At 37.1% G+C, this 23608-nt stretch overlaps 1 protein-coding gene across 2 annotated transcripts in view; it reads left to right on the top strand.

The window, feature by feature from the left end:
- BRINP3 (BMP/retinoic acid inducible neural specific 3) overlaps positions 1–23326 on the top strand; it is a 223917-nt gene extending 200591 nt beyond the window's left edge. Inside the window, exon 8 of one of the 2 annotated variants that reach the window (XM_075760566.1) lies at positions 20151–23326. In XM_075760566.1, coding sequence (XP_075616681.1) covers positions 20151–21267 — 1117 coding nt within the window. In that variant the 3' untranslated portion in view covers positions 21268–23326. The remainder of the gene's footprint in view (positions 1–20150) is intronic. The other variant, XM_075760567.1, reaches the window with a different exon arrangement.
- Positions 23327–23608: the final 282 nt, after the last annotated feature.

Raw genomic sequence — 23608 nt, 5'->3', positions numbered from 1 at the left:
TGTTTTCCTGTGGTCATTTTTCATTTGTCATAAACACGTTAACCCGGGAGAAAGGTGATATATCTTAATGACTTCAGAGAGACTGGTTTCGGCTTTTGACTGACTTCAGTGTTCATAGAAGATCTGTTAAAGCTGTGACTTTTACAAAAAGGCAATTTAAAATACATCAGGCATCTATCAGACTGTTCCTTTTTTTTTTTTTTTTTTTTTCCTTCTTCTTCAGGAATCATATTTTTTAAGCAGTTGTTGCCTAAAAAAAAGATGATTCAAAAAGAAAATAGTTCTGTAAGCGCTGAAACTAGTAAGCCCTGTTTCCCTATAAATCAGCCTTTCATTGTTGAATTCCCATGTGAATTCATGGAATATCTGGGCTTGCACTGCAATTGAATAGGATCTCCATCCTCTGGGTTATCTTCTTGTTTTCCTAAAACATGGAGGAACAATGTTTTGGATATTTCTGCCACTTTGTCAAATTTTGTAAAACAAAACACTTCCAAAACTTGTGGAGAGAAATAGTGAAGGAATGGTAGACAGGACAGATAGACAATACTGCTAAGTAGGCTTTGTTTTCTTCAGAATGCAAGTGGAAAACATGCAATATGAAAACAAAACAAATGAGACTGGTTCTTTTGGAGTCCCAAATGAGAAAACTTAAATGGCAATGAGGTTTTCAGAAGTCCCAGCACCAGAAACAAAACTGTGAGGATCTTTTCTTAATAAGTATCTCATGTCCTATTTAGATTTGTGCTTGCATCTTTGAGAACTTCTCTATGTTCTTATATGACCATGATTTTCTTCCTAAAACTCCCTTGCCTTTGAATTATTTATGAAGCAGAATATCTATTCACTGCTTCTCCTTTTCCTTTGAGACCTCTTAATTATCAGTACCATCCACACGGACAGATTTTCATACGATCTTTTTCAGCATCCAAAGAGCATCAAGGAGGTTTAAGTTTGACAAGCATTTATGTGGAGATTTAGGAATAAAAGAAAACAGAAACAGAAATCATACCTACACTTGGGTACATACTAACTATAACAGTGCTGCAGCAAAATTATCTTTATCTCTACAGATTCTTGGATATTTAAAGGAATGGTCTGTCAAAAACAGATGCATAAGCAATTAATAGGAAATGCAATAGACCACTTTTAAGTCAAATAAAACCCAAGCTTTAGAAATTATAACATCTCAAAAGAAATAGTAAGTTTGAAGACACAGATGAAATTGGGAATAATTTTTTTTCTAACGAACAAATCCCCTCACAATGTAGATGATGTAGGAGCAGAATCCTTTTTTTTTTTTTTTTTTTTTTTTTTTAATCAGACCATCAGGGTAGTGTTTCCCAAGTCAAAAGCGGATCAGTCACTTTATCTATAGTAAGTTCTCTAAAGTAACAAACAGAAAAAAAAATACTTTATATACATAGTGATCTTGTGGAAAATTACAAATTTAGCAACAGATGGCAGGAAATGGAATTTGCTGTCTTATCAGGACAATAAAGCAGAAAACAGTTGGGGTAAACTTGTTACAAAGGAAAAAAACTTGCAAAAGAAAATAGAACAGATACTCTAGTTCACATTTATAGATTCTATTAAGGACAATCTGTTTTTAATTGGAAAGGGCTTCCTGAGCCTGTAAATGTAGTATGCATGTTCATCTAAAAAAGTATTTGCAAGTTATTGTCATGCTGGACACAACAGGTGCTGCTCATGCACTAAATTAGATTCACTGCTCAGAGCCTACACAACTCTAGTAGCAAAACAGGAGAATGACGAGTAGTGTCTGAAACATCATCTTCACAAATCACTTACATTGTCGTGGATTCTGAGTAGAGAAGCTGCATATTTCCACAGCTGAGCTCAATCACTGTTGTACCAAAGGTTCTCCAAACTTATTATACAGATGACTAATATATTCAACATGGCTCAATGCAGACTAGAATGGTCTGAAATTCTCTATAAAACAGAGTGAGATAAGGGAAATTCATGAGCTATTTTCAGTGCAAATGAATGAAGAACTGGTTGCAGGAAAAGAAAAATAAATAAAAGATGACTCCCAGTGGATGCATACAATACATTCTAGGTTTAGGGGCCCACCCCAAATGTTTGCACTTCTAAACTTTGGATGCTTTATTTTCTTGTGTTTTTTGGGTTGGGCGTGTTTTTTGTTTGGTTGGTTTGGGGTTTTTTTGTTTTTGTTTTGGTTTGGTTTGCTTTGGGGTTTTTTTATGGCTGTTATTGTTGCTGTTTTGCTTTAAGGTTGGTGTTTGATGAGGAAAGGGGATGAAAGATGTAATGCAGTGATAGTTCTGAGTTCACTGTGATATGACTTCATATGACCCTTAGAAGTAGCTTTGGGTCTCTTTGTCCTTGGTAGAGTACACTTTGGGGGCAAAAAATATTATCCATCAATTATTTCTGAGAAAATTCTCTGCTCAAGGAGAAAAAGAATTGCAGCTATGTTCAATATCTGAACTAGTCATGGGCAAAAGAAGAAAAAAATAATATTTTATTCATCTCTATCTGATGTGAGGACAACACACTGCTTCCACCTTTCCCCAAATAAGAAAGCTATTCCATAACTGCTCTGGGTCTAGAACTAGAATAAGGTCTTTCTCAGCACAATGTAAGTGATATATTTTCCTCGATATTTGCCAAATTTTCCTAGAAAAAAAAGTTTGTGGACCATCTTGATAATCAACGTCCCACTGATATTTAGAGGATGTTATGTGTGAAGTGTTCATAATTATCACTGTGTTTATATAAGATATTGTAACTCTGTACTCCAAAGAAATCATACATAAATGAAAAACAAACAGAAATTTAAAAGTAGTCAAGAAGAAAATAAAAAAATGCTTTCCAACATTACAAAATGGTAATTTTCAGCAGAAGAGTATGAGAGTTGAGAGAAGATGATTTTTTTCTTTTTGATGCAATGCTGCTTAAGCTAGACTTCTGCAGAGGGATTCTGTTTTTTTTGTTCATCTGTTCTTCACCTTGATTCCATTTTGTCTAAAGTCCAGTGGCTCTGTTCCTAAACTGGAGTTCCCCGACTCTAAGTCGTGCTTCGTGCTTCAGCAAAGGGCACACGAATTAGCTACCCGAGGCACCCTGTTGGCACTCAGTCATACTGCTTTCTGCCTTCTGTTCATGTACTTGAGAACAATACATGACTTCAGGATTACCTGAAGGATAAGTACCTTGATTTGGGGGTGGGAGATTATGTCTTGGCATTACAGACGTTGCTTTTAAACTCGTTCTAGTGGGTTTGTGTTTTACATGCTTTAGCCGAATACAAGTTGGCTAAAATCATAGTCATTTATTCGTGGTGCACATGGTAAAAGACTAAAATATAAACTATATTAAAGAGTTCAAAATCTAAAGGGTCTATAAAACATCCTCCTTGACAGTCATGCTCAACTTCAGTAAGAAATTTTAAGTAATGTCAGTAGAAAGAATCAATCAAATTGCAGATCAGTATGTACCAAAAGCAATAACCCCCTTGGCAAGCAAACAAGGCTTTCTCCCACAGCAACTGAGATGAATAACCCTTTCCTCTTCTATTTATAATGGGTACTTTTACCCTAATATCTTCTTCATATAGAAGTTGGGAAATTGTTGCGATCCTCAACCTGCAGGATATAGTAGGATGCATTAGAGATTATGCCATGGCACTTGAAGTTTCAAGTTTTCTCACCCACTTCAATTGTTTGATCCTGGGAAATTAAATGGTCCTATAGTACCCAACAAATGCTTTATTTCTGGAGCTAAGGGTGTAGATATTTCATTTAAGAGTTCAAGTATCCATATGTGGACAGGTAGTCTATGCAGCAATTCAGTCCTATGTGAAAAAATAATGAAATATATGAAAAATAATAATTGACGTGGTTTCCTTGGAAACTAAAAACAGCCAGTGGGAACTGCTAGATAGTATTAAAAGAATTCAGTCAAGTTATATTTGCATAAATAAGGATGATTTGCAAAATGCTACTGTTTGCAAGGACAGATGATATTCTTCTTAAATATTTTTAAAATTATATCACTGAGGTGCAGCTTCTAGCTGGCATGTGGTTTCTCACAGGGTTACAGGCTGGTATTAAAAATATTAGGACTATGTAAGTAGTTGATCATGAATGCTCTGAAGCTAAAAAGGTCCTTTTTACTGACACCATCAATTTTTTTTGGAGCAAGTCCATAGTGAGGTAAATTAAATAGATTAAGAGAGTAATAAGCATTCAGATAATAATAATGTTTGACAGAACTATATTGCAATAAGTGGCGGTGATTGTAAAACTCCTGCCAGATATAAAGCTAACATTAATTTGCACTCCTTATATCACATACAGTTTGCTTTTCTGTGAATGAGAGTTTGGCTGTTGAGGGTTAACTTCAAAATCAAACAAACAAGCAACATTTGAGCAGGGTCAATTTTTCTTTAACTTTCTGGTAATGTCAATTCTAGCTGTAAGCAGCCTTGTGAAAAACACTGGATTATGTGTGGATTTGGGCTTCTCAGTCCGTTTGCCAGCAGAGACTGATTGTGTTGCACAGGCAATGTAATTACTCATCAAGGTGAGAGTGTTTGTGTTGGAGCCCTGCTTACTTTCCCCATGACAAGCCTGCTTGCCTTTGCTGTCAATCAAAAGCACCACAAAATGGTGGCAGCTAGAGATGAGGGAAAAGGCATTAATGCATTGAATGGAAGTGCCACAGTAAGCAGACTGGAAAAGATCCCCCCAAGATCTCTCTGTCCCTGTAAATCCTCCTTTAACGTAAATGCTAAGTCACCTTATCCACCAAAACGCATGTAAAAGATACCTCCAAAACCCACGTAGATGGATTGTGTGTTGGATAAACAGGAAAAATAATGGATGATATGATTGCCTGAGGACATTAGGGCTATTTTTGTGGCTGTTCCTTGTTATTCAGAGGTATTCACCGTGCGCAGTAGGCAATCCTCCGCAGGAAAGAGGGAATATTAAAGATCCTGGCTTGTACTTTAGCTAGTGGCTCTGCAGTTATCCACCTCCAGTCACCACCCCCTCAAAACATCTCTAAAACCTGTGTGAGCACATCCCACATCCCATTTCTATTCCTTTTGTCTGTTTTGCACTTTGACTGAAAACTCTTCAAGACGGTTGAGGCAATTGGCATTTTCTGTATGGACAATGTCTTCAAGATTATTCTGCTGTCACTTTTATTATAAATACAATACAAAGTACAATAACATTTACAGAGTTTTGAGAAAAATGGATGGAATCCTTTTTGGGACATCTTGGTAGTGATGTTACACTAGTAATTAACTATTTAAAAACTATCTCTATGAAATTCTTCATGTTTCATGACCTGATTCACAGTCTTAAAATTTAACCATACTTTCTGAGCAAAGTAGTTAAAAGTGCAAAGGTATTGAACTACTAGAGTTGTACAATTTTGTACGAGGTAAAAAAAAAAAAGAGTTATTTATTTTATATATAGGTTCCAGGATGAATACATATGACATCCAAATACATCAAGCAAAAGACAGCAAGTTGCTGTACATGGCATTTCATTCTGTAATAAGTGAGGATAGCGGTGTATATTTCTGCAGCTTGTGCATCAATCTCCCTTCAGGTAACTCCCCAGAAATAAGCAGCCTGCTTGCGTTCCAATACAAATTTCATATCAGAAACCCCATTTGACAGATGTACATTTTAACAGCTAGACATAAGCGTCTGAAGTTTTGGGTTGTGACTGGCAAGTTACACCACAATGATTCAGCATAGGTCTTTTTTTTTTTTGTTTTTTTTTAAGTCAGTCTTACACTGCTTCTTGTATGTGGGAAACCTATTCTCATTTCTCTGTCTCCAGTAAAAAAATTCAAATTTATCTCACTTTACCATTCATTTCCATTAATTAGAATCATCACCATTCCCCTAACGCCATCATGACCCTTGTTTCCTTGGTTCAAGCCCCTGAGACTGGGTTTGGAAGGGCTTTTTTCAGGGGATTTTTGTAGCTTCTTTTTTTTTTTTTTCCCCCTTTCTTTCATTCTTTCTCCAGCTGAGAACATCTGGCCTTTCTGGAAAGGACAGATAAATCTTTCAGAGGGTGCCTAGGGTATTAAGGAGGAGTGTGTGCTTATATATACACATAGATATATATAGAAAACATACTAGAGACCTTGTTAATGATAGAGTTCCTCTAGAGCCTTTAGTATCCCACAGTGCTTATAATCAAAGATATTTAAAATAACTGTGTTAAGAATGCTAAGTATGTCTTAAACCATATGCTGTTGTAGGCTCTGAAATGTTATATGTCGTTTGTCAGAAGAATATATTCTTTAACAGATTTTTATTTTTCCCTACAAGGAAATCTTGCCTGCTTCAATCCATTTTTGGTTATTAATGTTGACTTTCAGAAATTCTTTGTGAAAGACAGGCTCCTTAAATTAATTCTTTCCAATGTTAGTTTCACTAAGGATGAATTTAAAAGGGACTAAAATGTGGGGTTTTTTTCTTTTTTTCTTTTTTTAACTATACTCCCTTAAATAAAAATCACAAGGTATTAAGAAAACCATTTGGCATGGGGAGATTTTCTTTCTACCCTTCAGTGTTATGGCATAAAACCCCACATAATAACAAGGAGGGGATCAACTCAATAGAATGAGATTGAATATCTAGATAAATAGTGTATCAGAATATGTTCCTTCTCTGCAAGAAGAGTTGTCACCTCTTCAGGGTATGATCTATCGCTGACTGCCCTTCGCACACTCTTCTCAGGGGGAGGGGATTCGCGCACTGTCCCACTGCCAAACTCCAGCATCTGGAGCAAAGTCCAGTGATATATCTGACATCTCCCAACAACTTTGAGATTTTGACAGAGTTACAACGTATTGTACAGGAGTTCATGAACTCCAAAGCAACGCCAGTGGCGGTACATAACACTGTTAGATATTTTCACGTGGTTCTGCCAGAGGAAAGTCGGAGGGGTTCGCAAGCGGTGTTACATATCCTGGCTTCTGCTGCTGACATCACAACAGCTTGTGGCTCCTGTGGGTTATTCTCACGGGAGTGAGCTACTTATGTGGATGAGTGGAAACTACAAAGCTTTCAGCAATGTGCAAGAAGGATTATTATTCTGAATTGCATATGTAGATTTTTTTTTCTCAGCAATCATTGAAGACTTGGTGGGGGACAAATAGTTCTATAAGGCAAATCACTTTATCTTTGTATATATTCCAAAAGAAATTTGCATAGCTTCCTAAGGTGGGACTTTGGTTCCTCACCCTCACTTATCTATACTAATTTTCCTTTTTTGCAGATCAATGTGCAGGGTTTTTTTTTTTGTTGGTTTTTTTTGTTTGTTTGTTTTTGTTTTTTTTTTTTAACCTAATATCAACCTTTCTGTCAACTTATACATTGCTTTTCAGGTTGTGTGTTTGTTTGTTTAAAGAAGACAAAAATGTCAGAAGAGATGCAATTACTTGATATTTGCTTATAAGCATTATTACTATACTGTCTCCTAATTTATATTATATACATGTGGTCATTTATATTAATACTTTCCATATTTATGACCATTACACAAGTGACATCTTATTACAAGAATTATACATTAGTAAGTGAAATCCACGCTGGTTTTTTTTTTAAAACAGCATGATATAACTTTTCTAGACAGCCTTTAATTTTCCTTCAGAAATTTAAGGGTGTCATTACAATCTATTCAAACATATCATGGCAGAAAAACAAACCTCTCTTCTGTAAAGTGTTTTGTGCCTATATTAAAACTTTAAGGGTTTTCTCAAAATTATATTTATTTTAAGTTATTTTCAGTTATTATAACATGAGATAAAAAAGCATACTGAGCTCAGAATATTTTTTATTTTTTTAATATCATGGTAAGTAAGGTATGAATACAGAACTGAGTTTTGTATTCTTTAATTAAAACCATTACTCTTTACTGGGGCATTCTGGCTTTGGTGTAATACTTCTGATTCTACACAGTAGAAGAAAATAACAGATTATTGCTGTTTATATTAGAGTAGCATCTAGAAGCAACTAAATTTATAATGCAAATAGGCTAACAGTGGGAAAAAATTAAGATAATTTTCAAAGGAAAAGGGCAAGTGGCTTGTCCATAGTCATGGTCATACAGAAAGATGGTGAAGGAGCCAGAAATAGAATCCAGATTTTCTCTACCTCCATAATTATAGCTGTAACAAATTTTGCAGGAACATAAACAGACTTTTTTTGGGTTTTTTTGTTTAATTTCAGTTATTTGTATCTGGAAATAAGAATGCCTAAAATAGGAATAGAGGTCCTGTCTCAAAACCAGTAGGAAAATAGGAAACTATATTGCTATTGTACCAGTTTCACAGATGTTATTATGGAACTGGCCTTTCTGCTACTGGCTGTCAATGAGGTTATGATTTTACCTGTAGTAATGAGGTTTAATTCCAGACAATTGATGTCTGATTTTTCTGTCACCAAATCTCTGTCCATATCCAGATTTACCCTTCAGCACAGTTAAAACTTTGGATGCTTTTGTCAGCACAGTTTTGTGGTTTTTTGTTTGGTTTTGTTTTTTGTTGGGTTTGTGGGGTTGGTTTTTTTCATTTTCAGTATAGTTTAGAGCCACCCTATCAATGATGTTTTCATATGATTTTTAATTATACTACAAAATATTTTAAAACTTTCAGCTCAGAAATTAACTTCAGTGTCTGAACTTTCTATTTTACTCCTGTTTTGAATAAAATACTCCAAGAACGTGGATGCTGTTTCCTCCTATCCTAAGTACAACACGAAAACACACAGTAATCTGTACGCATTTTTCAATAGTTTTTGTGATCTGCTGCATTACATATGAAGACCTTTCAATCAAGTCTGCTTTTTATATTAATTCTAGAATTTCCCCTGCAAAGTACAGCTGCTAGTACATTTTGTTATTGTTGCAAATGCAGTTCATACCTACATCTGAGACTGTCTTTGAACTTGTGCATTTGGCCTCAGGATGTCTGTAGACAAGGGAATCCAGTTGATCTTCGCAGCCAGCCCCTACTTGCTCAGTTCCTCCTACAGATTAAGAATTCAAATTAGGTTCATGCCAACATATAGAAGCACTCTGATGAAGTCCTGTTCTCATAACTATACTACGATTGCTTCATAGTTATATTTATTTTAATGATCCAAAGACACTCCTAAATTATCTATTTTTACACTTCAGTCTTACATTATTCAGTGCAAGATATTTTAATTTCAAAATCCTATCTAATTTTTTCTTCTTTTTCTAAACCAGTGTTCCTTCCCTTCAGTTCATTCATTCTTACACGTACCTTATGGGCAGTTGAACACAGAGCAAAGAGCTTCAAGCGGCCATTGCCCAAGCTATATTAATGTGAAATTGTTTCAAAGCTAATAAATCCAGCTGAGAGGGAAAGGCTAGCAATAGTGCGGAGAAACAATCAGGGTAACACCGAATATCAGTACAGGCTGGGGGATGAAGGGATTGAGAGCAGCCCTGAGGAGAAGGACTTGGGGGTGTTGGTTGATGAGAAGCTCAACATGAGCCAGCAGTGTGCGCTTGCAGCATGTATCATGGCAGTTTTGTTCTATGAGGTGTGATTGTTTTATATAATTTAAGTTAGGGGCTTAATTCCTCCGCTTCTCATAATGCAAAGACTATCTGGAATTTAAGTGACATGCATTATTGGTTTCAAAATGTAGACCACCAGCCTTAAGAATGGTGCGGGGGGTGGGACACAGCTGCAGAATGGCAGCACAAGGGCTGGAGGATCTGCAAAGATTCTTCTTAAGTGTAATTAACAGAGGAGATTAATTTTACTTCCATAAATCAGCATAGATTCAGTTTAGATCGTTATTAATCCCAGCATCGATCTCCTGATTCATCCAATCCCTTTCCTGTAGTATAGCCACCACAGCTCATACCAACCTAGATTTCTTTAGTTTCCTCGTCCACTTCTATACTGGAAGCAATTTTAGCATATGGAAACAACCCTTCCATAAAAAATTCATAGTTAATTAATACCCTTTCTGTGTATGCTAACAGGGGATTTTTAGCAAAGTCATCCCTCCAGGCAGAGGCTTTTCTTTCCTTTATATACATTTAGAAAAGTACCATACTCCTTCTCTACCCCACAGTATGCTTGCCTTGGTGTCACCATGGGCCACACAGCCACCTCAGACGTTCAGATCAGCTTTAAAGTACCTGGCATGGCTGGAGTCAGCTGTGAAATTGTGAGATGTGAACGTAGAACAGCTGCACCGCTCCTGTTTGTCATCTTTTTGAGTCGGATTTGCAGCTGTCATTGAGAGCCTCACTGACACACCTGTAACATGAGCCACACTAAAATAATTTCAGGCATGTTTATTCGTGTGATGGTTATAGCACTGCTTTAATTTTGTGAGGCTGAATAAACTAAAAGTATTAATTCTTCTAATCGCTCACTGGCTTTCTGGTGACTGTACAGTAGTTTTACCCTGATTCCCAGATGAAAAGTGTATTCACATAAAGATCATTATAAAATTTAGTAGTAATTAATGTTCTTCTTATGAATCACAACACAGAAACAAAGTACTTTGAGTCTTGTTTGTCCTTCCCAAGAGGTGATCCCACAAGATCAGGAGTAGGACATTTTAGAGATACCTGTAAGTGCATTTGGTGTTGATGTTGCTGTCTTAGAGATTTATAGTGGACTCAACCTCCAAAGGAGGGAAAAATAGGTAATGGGTATTTTACTGCCTATACACCTCTTGTTAAATTGTCTTCATTTTTTTACTTAGCATCTGCCTCGCTGAGTACTCATCATCTGCTACTGAGCCATCTGATGTACAACAGATGTTAAGCACTTAGTGAGGCAGAGAAGGAGGTAAAAGTGTCATATCATGATTAAATACTTTCTGCAGCTATTATATAGGGTGACCATACTGCTTTGTTCTTACATTTAATGTTACAGTGTATTGAACAAGAGTAAACACATGTTTTGGATTAAATTTGCAACTTCTATTGTTCAAATAAATTAATATTTTTTGTGAGTAAAGTTATTTCATAACAACAACAACAAAAAAGATTGTAAAACATTTTAAATACACTTTAGAAATAAGAATTGGAGAGCATTTCATAAAGAGGTAATGCAATGCAACTTCATGTAGAATTATTTCACCCACCAAAACATTTAAGATTTATATTTCTCATTAAGACGACTTTCATCAGAAACTTGGCTGTTGTTAACTGATACATTAACTTCCACAGGGTTACACTATTTTTTATCATGATTGTGTAAATGTGAGATTATATGGCAGGCTTTCTTTACCCTGTAAGTATTATAGCTGAAAGCACGGTAGTCAACTGCTTAGTGCAGCCTATGCAACAGAAGGTTCACCCGCAAAAGAGTCTCATCATCCAGCAACAGCAGACTCATCTTCTTGCAGTATTGTGGAATGTAAGGGTTGAATGTAAGAAGGTGGAGCTGAAGCTGTTATTAAATCATAATTAATGAACAATCTGTTTTCCAGTAAATTTTAAGAAATGAGAAAATTTGTGGAATATTGTCACACACAACTAAGTATATTCATATTGATGTATATGATCAAACAAATGAAATAGGGATGGAGGGACATGTTCATCCGCACAAGAGACATGGTCCACGTGACTAGAAACTCTTTGCAGTTAAAGCTGAGATTGAAACCTCAAAATAGTGGAAAGCCAGTTTAGGGGTCTTAACTAGGGTAGGAGTGTGATTTGTATGGGTTATCTGGCTTGGTGTTCCACTCTGCATAAGTCAGAGCAGAGGCTTCATGGTCTATTTCCTATAAAAACAACAGCTATTCACCTAACAGGACAGTCAAGAATATTGGGGTTTCCATAGAAATTCCATCCTGGACTTAGCACTTTTTGGATAACTTTGTGCTTCTTTTGAAAGGTTAATTTCAATGACTCTATGTTAATAAACAAAAGAAGTCTTAAAAACGTTCTAAAGAATTTCCAGAGACCTGTAATTAATTATAAAATTATATAATAATTATAAGAAGTATCCTATACTTACCAAGTATTTTATTTCATTAAATTAAATATTACTTTATTTGTAACGTAAAGTTTTGATTTCAAGTGTATGATTCACCAAAAGTAGCTTTTGATTATAGCTTATCACATAATTTTGCATAATGATGAAGGCACAGATATTTCAGGCAATTCATTTTGATTTGAAGCTCTTTGAAGTAGCTAGGAAGATTTTTCCTGTTTTCAAATTCAGAAGTTTTATATCTCAATGTTTGGAAAAGTAACACATGAGGCCAGTAAATATAATTTTCCAAATCAAACAGTAATGTTTGCAGTGTCATTAAAAGAATAATTGGAGAGCTCTTTCAACCTTCCCGCAGAAGCTAATTGTCTTTATTTATTTATTAACTTCTATAAACAAGAAGCAACTGCTCAAGATAAGCAGCCTTTGTCACTAGTCCCCCATTAACACAATGAGAATATAAATGATTAAATAAAATTGATTTAAGGTAAAAGAACACTGGAAATGTGTACAGAACAATGTGGTGAGAAATGAAGTACAAAGAGTTGATTACACCTGAAGAGAAGAATAAAAGTATACTAAATTTTGAGCAAAGCTTCTTATTAACTTTAATCCTCACTTGAGGAGCTTAAAGTTAGAGATTCTGTCCCTATCAAAGTACACAGTTTTTCTTAATGACTTTTGTAGACTTCACATATCAAGCCAACTTTGAAAAAAATTAAATAGTGGGAAAATACAGTTAAGTCCTATGACAGAGTTAATTAAGCATTTTTCTTTCTGGCATCAGACTAAGCAGTGGATCTTGAATATGTCAAATGATGATTATATCAAATGGTGAATAATACGAAAGGAATTAGCAGTGGTATACTCAAGTTTGCATAGAGTACATAGACAACCAAGCACTAGTTCAGCCAACTAACTTAGCAAATTAAAGAATAAATTAGACCTAATGTAATAGAAAAAGGAAATCTAATGGATGGCATCAAGCAATAACTGACATTGGCTGAATCTTATGTGAAAAAAATAATTACCTGGAAGAAAAGTGGGATTTTGTTTGTCTCATGCTAAGGGCACTGAGCTTCAAAAATGTTCCCACACTCTGCCATTGTCTGGAGGCAATGGCAAAATTATCTGAGAGACAAAAAATAAAACTGGATCCCTTTAAAATCCCAAAAGACAGTTAACTAATGTTTTAACTTTCCATGAATATTTTTTCATTTTAATGATATTTTCAGAACTACATGGAATAATATAGGAGTAATTACTGAATTAGAATGTCAGTCATTTGTGTGAAGTTTCCTATCAACCTGTGGTGAGGTCCTTGTGGAGGATATTATACAGCTCAATGGTCTTCATTGGCCTGGGTTGGTCTTGTATAACGAGCTCAGGAAAAGTAGCAAAATCTTGGATGGCTGATACATTATCCAGAAGAGAGGTTCTTTTTCTCCCCTAGGTATTAGAGATCCACCGTACTTCTACTGGCAATAGGCACTGAGGGAGGGCAGCACATGAATTATGAAGTTGTAGAAGTATATAAAAGTCTCTAAGGCAGTATAGTTATGTACTGATTTTAATGATACTAATAATATTGTTTGTGATTTAAAAATTCCACATACGAGTAAAATGAAAACAAAATCATAAAATCATAGAATAATTTAGATTGTAATGGACCTTTGCAAGTCATCTGCCCAAACCAGAGTCACCTTCAAAGTCTGGTCAGGATCACCAAGTTTTTAACACCTCCAATGATTCCAGTTCTCACTCATCAACTTCTTATAGTGTTTGACCATTCTCACAATGAAGATTTTTTTTCCTTTTCTCTAATCAAAATTGCTTTGCTACTCCTCTTTCATAGTGTTTCTTGTCCTTTCATTGTGCACCTTGCAGAAGCGTCTGGGCCCATCCTTCTAGAAGGTATTTGGAGTCAGCATTTAGATCCTCCTTTAGTGTTATGTTCCTCAGTCTAAACAAATCCAGTTCCTTCAGGGTCTCCTCATGTTATGTGCTCCAGCCTGGTGAACATCTTGGTGGCCCTTCACTGCACTTGCTCCAGTCTGTTGATACTGCTCTTGTACAGATGATTTAAATCCAGACGCAATGTCCCAGATGCCATTTTGCAAGTACCAAACATGGGGGAATATTTGCTGCCCTTGACCTGTTGGGTCTACTAATGCAATTTATCTTCTTTGCCGTAAGACAGTAGTCCTAGCTCATGTTCAGTTGTTAGCCTCATACTGCTAGAATCTCAGGTGCTTTCCTGTAAAGCTGTTTTCTAGGCAGTATACCCAACCTGAACAGGTGCCAAGGGTTCTTCTGGTTCCAGGTGCAAGATTTTGTATTTCTCTGCCTTAGAATAGATCTTGTTAGATATGAGCAAAGCAAAGAAGACACTAAATACATTAATCATTTCTCTTGCCAGGTCTCCTTTCTCCTTCAGCTGCAGGTCTCTATTTTCCTCAGCCTAACTCTTGCTGAAAACATACATGTAACATCCTTCTTATTGTCACTCACATTACTCACTCATTTCAAAACATGCTGAGTTTTGAAATGTAATGTAATTTAATCACTGCATATCCAGGCCATGTTTCTGTAGTTCTCCCAAGTAGCCTATCCCAACTTTCAACTTAGGTAGACTTCCAGGTATTTGAGCTCAGACAGGAGTTTCCTGTGTATCCAAGTCTGCCTCCTGCTGTGTCTGCTCAACTTCTGCACATCCAAATGGACTACTGTGCTAAAGACATCATTCTTGAAGACCAACCACATCACCTCGGCTGTTTTACCTTTCAGGGCAGCCTCACCTGGTACACAACCTACTAATTTCCTGAACAAGACAAAGGCTGCTTTCCTGAAGACCAGGATAACCATTCTGTTACTTACCTTCCTCAATTCCTTTGGGATTTTTGATTTGACCATCCTGCAGATTCTCCTAGCTTGTTCATGTCCTGTCGTGTTACCCGCCCCCCCACCGTCTCTGCTGGGATTTTTTAAGTCCCCCATGAAGGTTGAGAACTGTGGTCATGTTGCTTCCTCCGGTTGGTTAAGGGAGGCTTCATCCACTTCCTTTTCTTGATCTCCTGGTCTGTTGCAGATTCTGACCACAGTCTCCCTATTGCTGGCCTCTTGTCTGATTCAACCCCTTAACATCCTGACTAGTTCATTGCTCATTCAACAGCAACGTTTTAGTTCAAATTACTCTTTTCTATGGAGTGCAGCTATTCCCTCTGCCCACCTCTTCTCATTAAAGAGTCTCTACTCATCCATCACAAGCACCGCAGGACAATCCCACCACATCTCTGTGTTCCCAATGAAGTCACAGCATTGTAACTGTGTGCACGTCTGCTGCCTGTTTCCCACACTGTTTGCATCTGTGCCTAGGCACCTGAGATGGGTCCCTAGTAGTACTGCTTTCTGTTGGGAGTGTTTTTCCCACATGACTTTTTTCCCTAGACCCCATTTTGACTCCAGCCCCAAGGTAACATTGCTTGAAGCCCTTCTCTCAAGGTCAGCAAGTTTGTTGCCTAAGATGTCACCCGATATTTTCAGTTAGATCCTGTCTCTCCCCTGCTGCCATCCATCCTCAAGGAGGATCCAGTGGCTGTAAAAGCCTAAGCCCTGCCTATCTGACTGCTCCAGCTGTTCTGCCAGGTGTTGACCTGCGGGAGGCATCTGCTTCTAACCAAGCCTTTCCCCTTGACTGAAGGGTCCAGAATTTTAAATGATCTTTTATTGCTAGGAGAAAAGGAAATCTTTCGGAATGACAATCCAGTTTGAATTTATCTAATTAAGGATGAGTGGCTTAAATAAAGTAGGTATTACTGACATTTTACGTACTTTCACTTAGTTTACTTAATTTACTTGAGTGAAAGCAATAAATTTATGAAGAGTAACAGTATTGCTTAATGACAACTTTTAAAAAACCCCACAGTTATCGCAATTGATTTTATTATTTAAAAAAGCATTTATGTTTGTAAACTGTTCAATGACAAACACGTATAAGTAGAACTTCTTGAAAGCTCTCTGGTTAAAACCAGGTTAAAAAAATCCAAATAAGGTAAAAAGTATTAGAACGTTATTGTTTTGAACTTTATTTGCAATAAGGAGAAAACTTCCTTCCCTCTAAGGGTCTTGGTCCCCTTGCAACCTCTAATGATCAAAGATATAGTTGTTTTAATAAGCTAAATACTAAGTTATAAACTTATGTAATTGTGCAGCTATGTAATTTCATGCAGATTTTTAGACTGCTTCTTCTATCCCTTAACAAAAAAAAGAAGAAAGGTAGTCTCATTAAAAATAAAAAGAACAAAAAGTGACATTAAAGATCTTGCTTCTCGTAATAATGGAAACAGTAGATTAGATCACTAATAAGGAAAAAAAAAATATTTAAAAGACTGTGTGGCTGGAACATTGAATAACCAAACAAAATCAACCTTTGCCAGTAAATTAATTTTTCTGGTTTAGATAGGCTTATTCCAACAATAGAAAATTCTCCTCTACCAACAGTGACATCTTCCTCAGCAGGTCTCTCTTTCCATCACCTCCATGGACCAAGAGAATTGCTTCCCTACTTTCCTAGTTCCTTTCTCTTCATCAATCTGCAGTAAAGCCACAGTCTCCCTTTCTGTCTTTGCCTGGTGCACCTTGCATTCCTTTGACTTATTTCAATGACAAATAATAAGCAGAATAATAAGTAGTAATATAATATATATAAAAAAATCTGTAATCCCTTCCACTAGACCTAGGAGGAACAAAAAGTAGATGAAACATAGCATGGATCAATTTAAAGCTGCAAATTATCTCCCTTACCTTATGGGGTCGATTAACTTAGGCTGGTTGCCAGATGCCCACCCAGCTGCTCTCACTCACCCTCTTCGGCTGGAGGGGAGAAAGAAATAAGATAAAAAAGCTTGTGAGTTGAGATAAGAACAGCTGACTGGAACCAGATGGAACTGTCTGGAACCAGCTGTTGTCCAGTATGCGGCAGCCCCTGGCCTCTTCTCACAGAAGGCTCTCCTGTGCCTGCCCCCCTGCTGTCAAAACCTTGCCAGTGACACCCAATACACCTCAATAAAGCAATATTCAAAAATTATGTCATTAAAATCTATCAGAAAGTATCCAAAACTAGGCTCCAAAAAAAAAGGTGTGTAGTTGTGGTGGGTTGACCTTGGCTGGATGTCAGGTGCCCACCAAGCCACTCTATTGCTGCCCTCCTGATCAGGACAGGGATGGGAGAAAAATAAGATGGAAAAGAACTTTTGACTCAAGATAAAGTCAGTTTAATAAAGCAAAAGCAAAAGACCATGCATGGAAGCAAAGGCAAACCAAAAAATTTAATCTCTACTTCCCATCAGCAGGTGATGTCCAACCACTTCCCAGGAAGCGGTTGCTCTGGAAGACAATTGTCATAAATAACGAATGCTCCCACTTCCTCCTCCTTTCTCTCAGCTTTTATTGCTGAGCAGACACCGTATGGTATGGAATACCCTTTGGTCAGTGTGGGTCAGCTGTCCTGGCCGTGTCCCCTCCCAAGATCTTCAGCCTGCTGGTGGGGAGAGACACCCTTGGTGCTGTGCCAGCACTGCTCACTGGTGTGTTACCAACACCTTGCTGGCTACCAGTACACAGCACAGCAGCTATGGGGAACATTAGCTCCATCTCAGCCAGATCCAGTACAGCTCACTGCCTGAGCTCCAAGCCAGGATAGATGCTTAACCTCCAAGCCATACAAACATTTCTGGTCCATACTCGCACAATGCCAAATCCAGGCTACTAATTTCTGCTGAAAAACTAGCAGTTATGTGGCTCTGTTTGGCTTTGGAGTTCAGGCACAGTTAGCTTTCTTCTGAGTAGAATATATCATGCAAACATATCCTTGGATGCTAGAAACTACGTAGCACGGTTGATGTTTTGTGTGAGCTGACACTCTGTGATACACAGAAAATCTTTACAGTAAGTCTTCAAATGTTTATTCTCTACTGAGATGAATTCAAAACCACAGCTGTAAACTCAGAGTTGGTCTATGCCAAATGACATTTTCTGGAAATGTACTCCATATAACAAAACTTTTCAAAGGCGTGGACTTCTGTGTGAGAGAGAAGTGAAAAAGGATGCTAAAATTTACATTTACAAACCTGATCATCATCAGCTGTTGAATGATTCAGTAGTCATGTGGTACCGACTGGTAGCAACAGTTCAAGCAGAAAACTTGGAGATTAAAAAGCAAATGACTTATTCTTGAAATCTGCCCAGTTATCTGTCCAAGGTAACAAATCAAAACAAGGTAACAACTTTATGAAGGCTATTGTGAAGCAAATGGCATAACCCAAATTTCTACAGGAAAGTAAAAAAAATCCAGACTTTTATATCTTACATCCAGCAGCTTTTGGAACTCAGTATCAGTTCTTAAATAAGCACAGAACCATAAAGAGTTAGGAAAAAACTATAACAAGAGACCTTTGAAAGGTTAGTTTCGCTCCTTTGGACAAGGATCTTCTCAGTTTTGATTGCCGTGATGCATCGTAGGGCTGGTAGCAGTAAGATAGACCATGTGAGACATCGCCTGGCTGCAAAGTTCATCCCGTAATGGGAAACAGGGTCATAACACACCTGAACTGCAGTTCTTGTGAGCTGCCAGGCAAGTTCAGTAGATACAGATTGCTGTCAAACAACCCAGACAAAGTATACAAAAACTTTCCATTCTACCTGGGACAGCAATAGCTTTAATGTTCTACTCAGTTTTGGAGTAACTTTGATATTGTGACATTGACCTTGCTTGTAGAATGGATATTATGATTTTTAATCAGGAAATGAAGGAATGAACTTGCCAAAATATTTTTGCTTAGTGCTGATTTCCAATAAGCACAAAGAAGAATGGTGTTTAGGCATTCATGTCATGGATGTTATTATATTTACTTCTAGAAAATACTAATAGACTATATGTCTATTAAAAAAAAAAAAAAAAAAACCAAAACAACCATAATGCCCACCCTCAACCAAGAAAAGACAATAGGAAGGAAAAAAAAAAAAGATTAATCAAAGTCACCAGAGTGTACAATAATGTAATTTTACTGATTTTTATTTTCATGTTTCTAAAAAATCAGACTTTGAGATGCCATAGATTTTTAGTTGTAGCATTTATTTTATAGTCAGAAAAAAAAGCAACAAAAAATTAAAATTTCTGAACTATTTGATGCTTGAGACAAATTCAGATGTGACTTTAAAAGTAAGTCAGCAGTAAATGAGGCTCTTGCATTTTCTCTTTGAAACATTGCAATGAAAAGGGAAAAAACCCGCACAACCAGCGTCATTCACATGGCAACAATAGGGCTGACTATGCAGCAGCCAAAATAAGTTCTTTAAACCGTGCATTGCTAGCATTAATAAGAACTGAAAAATACAGACAAAGAAAGAAGATAATTTTTCTCTTGACTATCTGCATGTAACTCCCTTGTTCCCATCGTCTTTCTTCGAGCAACTGTGCCTCATCAGCCTAAACTGTTGGTTTCAGTATCTGTTTTCCCAGTGTGATGTAGGACATTAACTGTTGCTTCTAGTGAAACCAAAATGACATGACAAGAAAAACATTAAAGTGATCTTTTAATTTCATCTCCAAAGATGAAAAGTAAACACAGCATGCTCATGCATGGCTTCCTGTAGAGACGTTGTTGTGCTGGAAGTCATCTGAAGAATTAAGACTGAATCTATTTTAGTGGGGTGCAGGGTCCTATTTGCTATTCCAGAAAAAGCATTTTGGCTCACTGTCTATAAATCAAAGCAGCTCCAGCAAGAGGAAAAATAATCTCAACTGCATAGGATGTTAATCTGAAGACAGTTACAGAAAAATGGCTCTTTGTCAGCCTTCCTTGACTGAGATGCAGAGAGAGCAAACACACAAACCAAATGTTCCTGTTCTGCCTGTTTGTTTATAAGGAAACTTCTCTTTTGTGATTTTGCATTGTTAAAAGGCAATTTATACATGTATTTATCTGACAGCAGATGCTGTCATCTGACTTTAGTGCCTTAATATGCTACTAAAACCAGCTTTATTTTTCTCTTTCCGATAAAAAATAACAAGGTTGTATTTACTGTGTGCAGGTCTCTCTTTGTGTTAAAATACATTATTTTAACGTTGCAGATCTTCCAACTATTGGCTCAACCGCATCCAGTCCTTTCTCTACTGCAATGAAAATGGCCTCCTAGGAAGCTTCTCAGAAGAGACTCACACATGCACCTGCCCTAATGACCAAGTTGCCTGCAATGGTTTCCTTCCCTGCACAGTTGGAGATGGCTCTGCGTGCTTGAGCTGTGCTCCTGACAATCGCACCCGCTGCGGGAGCTGCAACGCGGGCTACATGCTGAGCCAAGGGCTCTGCAAGCCTGAAGTGGCAGAATCAACAGAGCACTACATTGGGTTCGAGACTGACCTTCAGGACCTGGAAATGAAGTATTTATTGCAGAAGACAGACCGGAGAATTGAGGTCCACGCCATTTTCATCAGCAACGACATGCGCCTTAACAGCTGGTTTGATCCTTCTTGGCGCAAGCGGATGCTCCTTACTCTTAAGAGTAACAAGTACAAGTCTAGCCTGGTCCATATGATACTGGGCCTCTCTCTTCAAATTTGCCTAACTAAAAACAGCACCTTAGAGCCCGTTCTTGCTGTTTACGTCAACCCTTTTGGGGGCAGCCACTCTGAGAGCTGGTTTATGCCTGTGAATGAAAATAATTTCCCAGACTGGGAGCGGACTAAACTGGACTTACCCCTTCAGTGTTATAACTGGACGCTGACTCTGGGCAACAAGTGGAAGACATTTTTTGAAACTGTACACATCTATTTGAGGAGTCGAATAAAGTCAAACGGTCCAAATGGCAACGAGAGCATCTACTATGAACCCCTGGAATTTATTGATCCCTCAAGAAATCTGGGCTACATGAAAATTAATAACATCCAAGTGTTTGGCTACAGCATGCATTTCGACCCAGAAGCAATTCGAGACTTGATTTTGCAGCTGGACTACCCCTACACTCAGGGATCGCAGGACTCAGCACTTTTGCAGTTGTTAGAGATACGGGATCGTGTAAATAAACTCTCTCCGCCTGGTCAACGTCGTCTAGACCTCTTCTCTTGCTTGCTCCGTCATAGACTCAAACTGTCTACCAGTGAAGTGGTGAGGATTCAATCTGCTTTGCAGGCCTTTAATGCCAAATTGCCAAACACAGTGGATTATGACACAACCAAATTATGTAGTTAACCATAAATGTGAAGCACAACACAAAACCTTGAAGGAGTTTTTACAGTGCTTTTGTGGAACAGTTTATGTTTGGAAGAGTAAATTTAAATTGTCTTTTCAATATCTGTCTTATATCAGTCAATACTGTTGGATGGCAATTTACACACATGAACTTGCTGACAATGAATATATTATACCTGCAGTTTTGGTTTATGAATGAAATAAATACTGACCCCAGTCTAGAAGACATTCTACTTTTTACAATAAATTTCATTTGTAATTTTATATGTTCCGTGGCAATGCTTTTGTGCATTACATCCTCTAGAGGGAACATAGAAGGATACCAATAAAATTTTGTAGCTGAACAGTTATTAAAAAGAAATGCTGTGGGATTCTTTTTTCTTACACAAAAGTAGTAACCTTGATACGCTTTTGTGTGTGTTGAACACAGGAGGTGTAGGTAAAGAGAAGATAGCGACTCAAGATTTTAAGACAAGCTGTAGAAAAGTCACAGCCGTACAATATTTTATTCTGAGGATGTGGATCTAAATGTTCATGCTGAGCTGAAGTGACAACTGTAGTGATGCTTTACTTGCTACACCTGAGACTTTCCTAAGGCATGCCCTTTTCAAGGTGCTTAACATGACATACAGGCTCCCAGAGTGGTAATATTGAGTGTTTTGGGATGGACAGGAGGTTAGCATTGTGAGATGCGCAGCAATGAAAGGTTGCATTAGCTCAATAGCAGACAGGTGAGAGACTGTCTTTGAAACTGATATTACTCACACTGCAAAAGAAACAACCTTTTCCACCCAAAGCACTTTTTGAAAGTCTCCATAATCCTTTGCTTTGCATATTTGTAGAAAGATTTACGCACATGTATACATTACCTCCTCCCAAATACACACACGATAATATTTGTCTAGAATTATCTGGTTTGAACTATTTGCCTAAATACCATCTATGCTGATTGGATTCAAATTCTCTGGCAATGTAACTGTTTAATGTGTGGACATTTTTTTTCATTGATACAGAAAATATCCTTTCAGTGCAAGATTTTTGAGTTTTAAAAAATATACCCTCTTACAGAGGTATTTTACACATTTCAGCAGAAATAATACATCTAAGATGGCAGAACTTGGGACTCTTAAGAAGGTTTTGCTACCTATTGCAAGAGAATAGCACAAACGGCTGGGCTATCAGAAGTCCTTGTTTATAAATACAGGGTAAAGTGAAGGAAATGGATACAAAGTCTTTTAGCAGCACTTCCTTATGTTAAGTCTGCATCTGTGCCACTGATGTAAAAATCAACTTGTTTTTTGAAATGGGAAAGAATTACGTATAAATCTACCTTTTTAGGTGCAAATACAGAAAGAAAACACCCATATTTAATTCATATACAATTTTAATTCAACTAGACTTCAATTAATTTTCATTAAATTCAGTTTTAATAATTTCAATTGAGTTATATTACAATTTAATTCTGAATTGTAGCCTATTCTGAATTCAAGCTACACTCCTCACTTCGTTTCTAGCTAGGCCACAGTAGCACAAGAAATGCAATGCTTCATAATTTTATGTAAGCAAAATAAAATGCAAAGCCAGAAACACTTCAGAAAGCCTACTGCCAAGGAGAATGTTCTTTTTTTTTTAGGTGATTCCTGTCTCTCCTGTTTCACCAACTATTTATAAGGATTACTATTTCACCACCACACATTCAGATAATTCCTCAGACCTTCTATACTAGGAAGCCCTGCAGAACTACAATTAGCATTTTTTTTCTTGTGGTCAACCTCTAGATGAATTCCTGTTTGTTTTCTACTTACAGCTTTCTTTTGCTGATAAATAATGCATCTCAGCCCCTCTTCTATGTGTCAAAATTTTGGCTTGCTCTTGTATTGATAAGACCTTCTCAGTTAAGATTCTTACTATTCCTGTTTTCATCTCCAATTCTTTCCTTTGGTATGTCTTTGGCAACTGTAATCAATTGTAGAATTAGATAGTTTGATTTTACTAGTCAGTACCTTGTGTAGTCTTTTTAAATAAACAAAAGACTATGATGTTATAAAATGAACAAAAAGCAAAAGAATCCTCTTCTGTTCATAGAAAGTAGAAGTTACAATAGCAATGTGGGGCAATGATAAATAAAGCATTTGCTTATGTTATCTCCTCACTAGGGAAAAATACTAATATACCATGGTAAATGATCTGAGATTCCCCCCCTCCGCCGCCCTCCCTTTCATGCTCCTCCCTAAAATATTGTCTCCTTGACTATTTTTTTGTTTTTTGGGTTGTTTGTTTGTTTTTTATTTTTTTCAAATATTTTTCTTTGCTGACATGGAAAGTTCTTAACCACGCCCAA

The sequence above is a fragment of the Balearica regulorum genome, chromosome 8, assembly GCF_011004875.1.
Source record: "Balearica regulorum gibbericeps isolate bBalReg1 chromosome 8, bBalReg1.pri, whole genome shotgun sequence".
NCBI lineage: Eukaryota > Metazoa > Chordata > Aves > Gruiformes > Gruidae > Balearica > Balearica regulorum.
The sequence above is the reverse complement of the archived record's forward strand: the minus strand, read 5'-3'. Positions and strand labels throughout refer to the sequence as shown.